Raw genomic sequence first — 10028 nt, 5'->3', positions numbered from 1 at the left:
GGGTTTCACTATATTACCCAGGATGGTCTCCATCTCCTGACCTCGTGATCCGCCCGCCTTGGCCTCCCAAAGTGCTGGGATTACAGGCGTGAGATACTGCATCCGGCCAAGGGTGCACTGTTCCTGGAAGCACTGCAATACCTTTTTTAAGGGCATGTTCATTTAAAGTTTCCTTCTGGAATTTCATGCCCACAGTTCTAGAACTGACCACTAGGTGGAAGTTAATACCTTTAGTAAGAATGGACCAGCTGAGATTCAGAACACATTTGTTCCTGTAGATTATGTGTTCTCTGTAAGAAAAAGAATTTCTTTTGCCATAAGTTTATAAATATTATGTAAATACTTCTTATAAATTAAAAAAAATAGAACTCTCTGTTCCATGTAGGTAACCTGATAACTAATTAAAACTGATTTAACTTTAGTTCATTCTCTTAATGGGATTATCCTGACCTCCCAGAAATCATGTAGAAGCTCCCAGGCTTTAAAAAGCTGTTTGCCATCTCAGCACAGTGGTTCACACTTGTAATCCCAGCACTTTGGGAGGCCGAGGCAGGTGGATCACTTGAAGACAGGAGTTCAAGACCAGCCTAGCCAACATGGTGAAACCCCATCTCGACTAAAAATACAAAAATTAGCTGGACTTGGTGGTGCACGCCTGTAATTCCAGCTACTTGGGGGACTTAAGCATGAGAATCAGTTGAACCCAAGGAGGTGGAGGTTGCAGTGAGCTGAGATGGTGCCCCTGCACTCCAGCTTGGGTGATGGAGTGAGACTCTGTCTAAAAAAAAAAAAAAAAAAAAAGCCACTTTGCCTTCTCCATTTCTCTAAAATAACCTTTTTCCTGTCCATTTCCCCCTATTAAAGCTAACTGTCAACAGCCTTCAATTTTCTGATGATGATTTTAAGGAGAAGCAAGTTATGCTTCTCTCACTAAGTGCATCTGTTTGTGTTCATAATGCCAAGGAAAAGGCTCTGTTAGCTGATCACTTCTATAACTCAACTTATAATAAGGATGTAATTCTCAGGACAGCCAAGTCTTTAACATGAGATAGTCTTATTTTTTCTTAATCAAAAGAGAATTCTTCTGCCTTCTTTTTAATGTATAATTTTAGTCTACAATAACTTTTCTGCTTCTTGTTTTCGTTTTTTTCTTTTTCTTTCTTTCTTTTTTTGTTTTTTTTTGAGATGGAGCCTCGTTCTGTTGCCCAGGCTGGAGTGCAGTGGCACGATCTTGGCTCACTGCAAGCTCCGCCTCCCGGGTTCAAGTGATTCTCCTGCCTCAGCCTCCCAAGTGTCTGGGGTTACAGGCGCCTACCACCACACCCGGTTACTTTTTGTATGTTTAGTAGAGACGGGGTTTCACCATGTTGGCCAGACTGGTCTTGAACTCCTGACCTCAGGTGATCTGCCAGCCTTGGCCTCCCAAAGTGCTGGGATTACAGGCATGAGCCACCCTGCCCAGCCTAGTCACCAGTAACTTCTCTATTTGATAGGTTTTTTTGGCTTTTCAAATGTTGCTGAGCTTTTTCTTTTTGAATATTTTGAGCATAACATCATCAAAATATAAAACATATCAGTAGCTTTTATCATAGATACTTCTGTATAAAGGACCATAAACGTATCAGAGTTGTTTATTCATTTATACCTGCCATGCAGAATAAGACTTTTACTGGAGAGCCATACATTGGGTGAAATAACCAAGCAAATCTGCAGTTTCTTTTTTGCTGTTTGGTACTTACAGGTTGCCCATTTTCAGCTGGCCAACTGCGTTGACTTTAACCCTAGCTATTAATATATAGCTTTTTGTGAGCCAAGCTGAAATTCCTAGTTTAAATTGAAGTAAACCAGCAATCCTATTTGCATTAAGGGCTTATAACCAGTTTAGAAAAGCAAAAGCATCTTTTTCCCCAATATAATGAAACTATACTATTGTAAATAATTACCAAGAAAGAAATTTCTTCTCTCAAAAATAAGACACAGGCTGGGTGCAATGGCTCATGCCTATAATCCCAGCACTTTGGGAGGCCGAGGTGGGCAGATCGTGAGGTCAAGAGATCAAGACCATCCTGGCCAACATGGTGAAACCCCGTCTCTACTAAAAATACAAAAATTAGCTGAATGTGGTAGCACGTGCCTGTAGTGTCAGCCATTCAAGAGGCTGAGGCAGGAGAATCATTTGAACCCGGGAGGCGGAGGTTGCAGTGAGCTGAGATCATGTCACTGCACTCCAGCCTGGTGCAGAGTGAGACTCTGTCTCAAAAAAATAAGACACAAATTTTCTAACCAGATTTTAAGTTTCACTCTGCTATTCAGGTATCAGGTGTTTCTGTAAGGAAATGGAAAAATCTTATAAACGCGATTTTTGATGTGGTTAGTCAAGCCTTTAAAAAGAAATATCCAAGGCCAGGCATGTTGGCTCATGCCTATGATCTCAGCACTTTGGGAGGCTGAGGCAGGTGGATCATTTGAGGCCAGGAGTTGGAGACCAGCCTAGACAACATGGCGAAACCCTGCCTCTACTAAAAATACAAAAATTAGCCGAGTATGGTGGCACGTGCCTGTAGTCTCAGTTCCTCAGGAGGCTGAGGCACGAGACTAGCTTGAACCTGGGAAGCAGAGGTTTCAGTGAGCCAAGATTGTACCACTGTATTCCAGCTTGGGCCTTAGAGGGAGACGCTGTCTCAAAAAATAAATAAATAAATATGTAAATAAGAATGCTATAAAATAGGCTGGGCGTGGTGGCTCACGCCTGTAATCCTACACTTTGGGAGGCTGAGGCGAGTGGATCATGACATCAGGAGTTCAAGACCAGCCTGACAAATATGGTGAAACCCCATCTCTACTAAAAATACAAAAATTAGCCAGGCATGGTGGTGTGCGCCTATAATCCCAGACACTCAGGAGGCTGAGGCAGGAGAATCACTTGAACCTGGGAGGCAGTGGTTGCAGTGAGCCAAGATTGTGCTACTGCACTCCAGCCTGGGTGACAGAGTGAGACTCTTGTCTCAAAAAAAAAAAAAATTCTGTAAAATAGAAATCTGTTTTCTGTTGCTAACTGTGTACTCAAAAGTGGTACAATAAATATTTCTGAGGTGATTGTCAAGGTTCTTGCTCTTGGCCTATGGTAGAACTTTTGCACAACCGAATTGCTTATCAAGAATTGTAGAAGTTTGAGGGCCTGGACAGTAATTAAGAATAAGGCAGCAGTTCATCTCCACTACTGATCTACACCTCCAGGTATAATAATACAAATTGGATCAATGTTGCAACACCTTGTTCTCCATTTCTCTGTGTAGTGTTAAACTTTTCTGTGCAAGGAATCACAGGATCTTACTGCTAGTACCTAGCATTTCTGTCTACCCAGAAACCTGGGAACCCTCCTAGACTCCTCCTTTCTCATTTCTTGATGCCAACTCCTAAATATCTTTCAAATAACTTTCTTAGTATCTTTCCTTTTTATTAGCCCTAGTTTAGGTCCCCCTTTTCTATCATCTAGAGTCCTAAACTGTTTTGACTTGCATCTTGTGCTTCTCTTTGTTTTTGAGACACTAATCTGAAATGTTCTTGTCTTCCTTATCTTTGGTTATTTCCAATGGTTACATCATGAATTTCTTACCATGGCCTGGCTGGTACTACCACTCTAGTCTCATCTGCCACTCCCCTCTACCTGTATCCTGTTCTCCAGCTAATCTGATATAGATGCTATTTCCTTAAATGCATCATGCTCTCTCTGTCTCTGTATCTTTGGTAACTTCTGCCTAAAATACACACCATCATCCCCACTACCATTTATAATTTTCAGCTGAGATACGTGCCTTTGTGCCTGTGGCTCCTCAGAGCTCCTTTACAGCATTTATAATATTCATTATAATTATTGGTATACTGTTCCTGCCATTCCATTAGACTGAGGTATACTGAATAAATGGTGATGATATCAGAAACAGAACACCTCAGAAATATCTATTTGGCATTATGTTAGACCAATAAAATTTTAAAAAGAAAAGTGAATAGAATATAGCAATGTTATACAACTTTTCCCAAACATAGTTACCTTTCCATCTTTACTTCTTCCACTACTCAGTAGTCATTTCTTTTTTAACTTTATGCCACCTATATCCCTCCTAGCGTTTTTCTCTGGGCTGTCCTCAATTACTTCCATCTTCTCTTTTGACTTGCCTCAACATGCATATAGCATAGGAGTCCAGTAGTAAACATCTCTGAAGATTAGTATTGAGTCAAGGAAAAGTATGGGTTATTTACTTAATGAAAATTCATATTCACTAAAAAATATGTGATTTGGAAACAGGATAATGATTTGTTTACTGTGCACATCTAATGAATGTAGCACAGGACTGATGTAGTTTAGCTTACTTGCTCATTTGATTCTATTTTGTGTAAAATGTATTTTACCCAGTATAAGTGCTTTATTCTTTGCTTTGTAGGTTCTGGGTCCCTCCGAGCAAAATTTGATCTTTCAGAAGGACCTAGTAAACCCATGACACTTGCAGTGCAATTCCTCAGCGAGGGAAGTACCCTTTCAGGAGTAGATTTCGAACTTATAGGCACTGGCTATAGACTTTCCTTAATAAAGAAGCGATTTGCTACTGGTAAGTTAGGAGATTTCAAACTTTTTAATGTACATGGGAAACATTTGTATTCTAACAGTTACTGAAAAACTGTCAAGCAATTTATAATCTAAAGACATGGAAACTTTTTCTTTAACCCTTGGTACAAGGTGCCAGGTAGAGACACACCTGAGAGAGAGTACTTACAGTCAGTATAGCTGAACACCTGTTATCTGATTCTAATGTATTGTAAATAGCAGATGGGAACTAGAGTTTTGTATTGGTAACCACAGTGGAAAATGTCCTTAGAGTGCATTTGAAATTGTAATTGCAAAGGTCTGCTTGGTGTTTTTCAGGACGATACCTGGCGGATTGTTGATGGACCTGGGAAAGTGGTTTGGCTTCAGGGAGTACAAACCTGCCATTCTGCATTATCTGTTCTTTCCAAACACTATTTTAACTTGTATGATGTCTTTCAAACTTAGACATATTTGAGAGCTGACTACAAACATTAAATCGCACTTTCAAAGTGAGTCATTGAAAGAAATAGTACTGAAATGATTCTCTATGTTGTAAATGATCAACTGCAATATTCAGGAAGCACATTTATTCAGATTCTCAGTAAAAATGAAGTTTTTGTAGGTTTAATTTTTAAATTATTTCCAGTGTCTATGTTGACAAAAGGGGTTATAGTGTAATAGTAGGCCTAAAATTTCAGGAGAGCAAGCACAAAGTAATTTAGCTTTCCATAAATTTTTAGAGTCAGAGATAACTTTGAAATTTCATAAGTTTGATATTCAGTGGATACAAATAGAACATGAATTCCAAGTTTTGGGTAATGTTAACTCAGAACACTCAATCAAATTGAGTTATGTGCCATAAGGTAATCAGACCAGAGTCCAAGTTGTATGCAAAAAATCTATAATTTGATTCTCATAAACATTAATAAAGTATAAGTGATGTTTTTAATGATTTTTAAAAACATTCTCAAGTGCAATGTGTTTTAAAATAAGCTTGCAAATGACAGCAGAGACATTTACTTCTGCAGTTAGTTAACTTTATAGAAGTTGTGATTTTTTTTGATGAATTAATGCTGTAGATTTAATTTATTTTTATATGGAATTGCATAATGTGTGCCTTTTAAAACAATAACAAAAGCCAGAGATGTGCCTATACAGTTTGTGTTCATTAATGTGCCTCACTTTTTCTCAGTCTGAATCTTCTGTTCAGAATCTTACAATGATCAAGCATTTTTATAAGATACTTGCAATTTTTGTAAATATTTTTGGCCTGCAACTGGGAAGGGAATTCAGAGTCATAAAGCATAACTTAAGAATCCTGGCTCACTTCTTTGGTGATACACTGTAGCCACTAGAAAGAGAAATATAAACCCAATGGCGTGTGTTTACAGGAAGAAAAATTACCTTCAGATACTTGACATTAACCTCATCAAAAGTGTGTGAATTTTAAAACAAATTCTAAAAAACTATAGTGCTAAATTGATAACTGGTATTTTAACTCTCAATTTAGCATTTTCCTTGACACTTTATCATTGAAAATGTACGCATTTATTTACTGATTGTGTTGTGAACATGAGTTTTATGGTATTTTGTGAGGAATGCATTTTTTAAAAGATTAATTTTAGAAACAGAAGGAGAAGCACTGCCATTTGTTTTTATTTCAACAATTGGAAAAATTACCAATATATACATTTTAATTATTCAGTTTCTACTTCATAAAAGTAGGAAAATTATTTGAAGTGATGTATTTGGTTAAACATTTCTAAAAATAAACTACCAGTACTAAATAGTAAGAAACCTAACTTTAATAGCAAATCTTGATGAATTGAAGAAATAAAATATTTTGGATGAGGCTTCATAATTTACAAATGGGAATTTCATTTATAATAGTAAATATGAGTGTCCTTTATTTGCCTAGTAGAAGTGATAAATTGTGTTATATATGATAATTTATATAAAACCACTAATTGTTCCGTTAAGCTTCACAGAAAATAAAACCTCTATTACTAGACATTTATGTAACATCTTGCTATACTAAATACAGCAGAAAATCTACTCTTTAGCAATATATAACACAGTATGTGCTTTTTTATATATTCAATGTTAGCCCGTCTGAATTTAGATTTGACTAAAGCAGCACATAATTTGCTAAAACGCTGATCTTTACTAAATAGTGAGCAAAATTAGAAATTCTAACTTTTATTTTGTGCTCTTTTAAATGCCAATTACAGTCCCTTACTGGAATTCTAACTGTAATCTGCTTCGCAATCAAACTGCTTTTATTGGGCAGTCAATATTTTATTATTAGAATTCAGACACTGTTCTTACCGTGTTTGTTTTTAATCAAGTATTACCTAAAAATGTACAAATTAGTGTAATGGTTAAACTTCTGCACTTTCTTAATTACCACAGTCTTCATACCAAGTATTGAGTACAGGTTACAATTTTGAAGCCATATGAGTTTATATTGATTTTTTTTTCATTTAAAAATCCACTAATGGTGTGAAAGAGACCAGTAGATTTTCAATGGGAAATGTACCTAGCAAGCTGGTTCTTGCTTATGTATAGTGATAAACTTTGTAGCTGCCTCTTTAACCAAGAATTTGTAAACATAACTCTAACAAATGTGAGTTTTTAAGGATTGTTATTTACTACTTTGGATTGTAATTAGAACAGTGCACATCTGTCTTCCAAGATTTTGTAAATATTTTTGATTTTTTTCATTAAATGTAAATTTTACATAAAAGTTGTGCTCTTAATAAACATGTAATATATAATTTATCAGTTGATCTATGTGTCTTTGTACTTGATGGTAATAGCTATGTCATCGATGTTAGGACAAGGCAAGCTGGCCAAGTAATTGGTTTTTAACTTTGTACTACTGTTTGAACAGACGTACAGAGAGAACTATTATTTATTGGTTATATAGAAAACTTCATTTGGAGTATATCCCAAAAGTGTCAAAATTGGTTAACAAGGGATTATTTTTAATATATGTTAAGATATATTTAAATTGATGTTACATTTTAGCAGAGACTTTCTTCCTAACCAATTGCTCAGGAACATAGTCTCAGACAGTTCAAAAATCATAGTGTTCCAAAGAATTATTTAAGAGAAGCCTCCCAAAACAGTAGATTTAGGAAGGAGCAAAAGAAGGAAATTAGAGAAGAAAGAATTTATCCTAACTATTGAAAATTTTGGGCTGGGTGTGGTGGCACATGACTGTAATCCCAGCACTTTGGAAGGCCAAGGTGGGCAGATCACATGAGGTCAGGAGTTCAAGATCAGCCTGGCCAGCATGGTGAAACTGCGACTACCAAAAAAAAAAAAAATTAGCTGGGCATGGTGGTGTATGCCTGTAGTCCCAGCTACTCGGGAGGCTGAGATAGGAGAATTGCTTGAACATGGGAGGTGGAGGTTGCAGTGAGCCAAGATTGTGCCACAGCACTCCAGCCTGAGTGACCAAGTGAGACCCTGTCTCAAAAAGAGAAAAAAAATTGCCCATCTGTGTTAGAAAAGGAACAGCTTAATTTATCTAAGTAGGCCAGGGCAGAGGAACCTGTAGAAAGGTCAGATAGCACTCACCATTCATACCATATGCCGATCATTGTTTTCTTCCTTTTTCCCCTTCATCCCATTCCCACCTCTGTTAGACTAAATGATGCTAGCTGCTGCAATAACTAAACACAATACTTCCTACATTGCTCTTATCACAGTCATAAGTAGGTTTGAGGAGGAGTTCTGCTCCATATAGTAATTCAGGCACCCAGGCTCTTTCCATTCTGTGATTCTGCTTAAAATCTTCATCTGCTGGCCAGCAAAAGATTAGATGGGAAAGAGCAAAGATTAGATGGGAGTTTTTATGGGCCAGGCCCAGAATTGGCATCATCATTTCTGATCATATTCCAGGATTTGATCTTGTGGCTCCAATCAACTGCAAACAAAGATGGGAAATGCAGTTTGGTTTTGTGTCCAGGAAGAAAATGGGGTTCCGATAAACATAGAGTAACCCTCTGCTATGTACCCCACCCCTTCTCCATTTTGTTCCTTTTTCCTAATGTGCATTTAATGGTTTCAGTGGCTCTCAGTATTAAACGTTTTTTCCATGACTTCTTACTATATGTACGTATTTTATCCATATTTTAAAATAATTATTTCCATACTCCTCCTAATGATCCTTTCTGAATGAAAGGATCATTTGTGATAACTCAGAAATCATTGGTTATCTTTTTAGCGTGAGTGTTTTATCCGTCAGTAATGTTTTTAGCCTCAAGTAACAGAAACAGAACTAAGAATGGTTTAAACCAGCAGCACCAACCTTTTTGGCACCAGGGACCTGTTCTGTGGAAGACAGTTTTTCCATGGATGAGGTGGTGTGGGGAGATAGTTTCAGGATGAAACTGTTCTACTCAGATCATCAGTCATTAGTTAGATTCTCATAAGGAGCGTATAACTTAGATTCCCTCACATGCGCAGTTCACCATAGGGTTCACGTTCCCATCAGAATCTAAGGCTGCTGCCAATCTGACAGGAGGCAGAGATTAGGCGGTAATGCTCGCTCACCTCCTGCTGTGCAACCTGGTTCCTAACAGGCCACAGACCACTACCAGTCCATGGTCTGGAATTTGGGGTCCCCTGGTTTAAACAAAGGCATATTTTTTCATATCACAGTACAAGTTACCTCTTGTCATTGGCCAAAGCAAGTCATTCAGCCTTTCTTTATGGTTGGAGTATGGCAGCCATAACTCCAGACTGTGTGTTTACATCCACAGCTAGGAGGGACACTTCCAGTATGCCTGTCTGTTTTTTGTACGAAGAGTAAAAGCTTTTCCAGAAGCTCCCAGCACATTTCTGTTTACATTCTGTTGGCCACAATTATGTAAGACAGGCAGAGAAAACAAGTAGCCTTCGTAATGAAGGTGGGTAAAGGAGAAGGGGCTAGGAATGACTGCAAGTGAGCTGGCCAGCAGTCAGACACACAATTTCTGCTGGTACAAGCAAGTTTCCATATAATATATTGCCAAGCAACTCTTTGCACCTATCCCAATCAACTTTTTAATCCAGTTTTTAAACTGTGAACTCAGCAATGAGCAGGATGAACTGTAAGCGTTCAACTTGTTGTCATTAGGAATGGTAATCTGGTATAGCCTTTCTGACAACAATTTGAATCCAAAGCCTTTAAAAATTTTTTTAAATCTATATGTCATTGTAAACTAGTAATTCACTTGGGAATTTGTCCTAAGAAAATAATGAGACATAAGCAAAATTATGTATGCAAAGATGTTTATTGCAACATTGTTTATAGTATGACAAAACTGAGAGGGTTGGCTGAGTTGATAACTCCCATATGGTGAAATACTATGCGGCTTTGAAAACTAATTGTGAAGATCCACAGTCACTGATATTGAGATCCTGCCACAATATTATTAAATGGTAAAAGGTA

General features: G+C 37.6%; 1 protein-coding gene across 2 annotated transcripts in view; it reads left to right on the top strand.

Moving 5' to 3' along the window:
* Window positions 1-7366, top strand: part of FCHO2 (FCH domain only 2) — a 139020-nt gene extending 131654 nt beyond the window's left edge. For both annotated transcript variants that reach the window (XM_011959278.1, XM_011959277.1), the window contains 2 exons: window positions 4443-4607; window positions 4922-7366. In XM_011959278.1, the coding sequence (XP_011814668.1) occupies window positions 4443-4607; window positions 4922-4944 (188 nt within the window). In that variant the 3' untranslated portion in view covers window positions 4945-7366. The remainder of the gene's footprint in view (window positions 1-4442; window positions 4608-4921) is intronic.
* Window positions 7367-10028: the final 2662 nt, after the last annotated feature.

The sequence above is a fragment of the Colobus angolensis genome, unplaced genomic scaffold (genome assembly GCF_000951035.1).
Source record: "Colobus angolensis palliatus isolate OR3802 unplaced genomic scaffold, Cang.pa_1.0 Scaffold49, whole genome shotgun sequence".
In the NCBI taxonomy this organism is placed as follows: domain Eukaryota; kingdom Metazoa; phylum Chordata; class Mammalia; order Primates; family Cercopithecidae; genus Colobus; species Colobus angolensis.
This window is presented reverse-complemented; position numbering and strand designations above follow the sequence as displayed.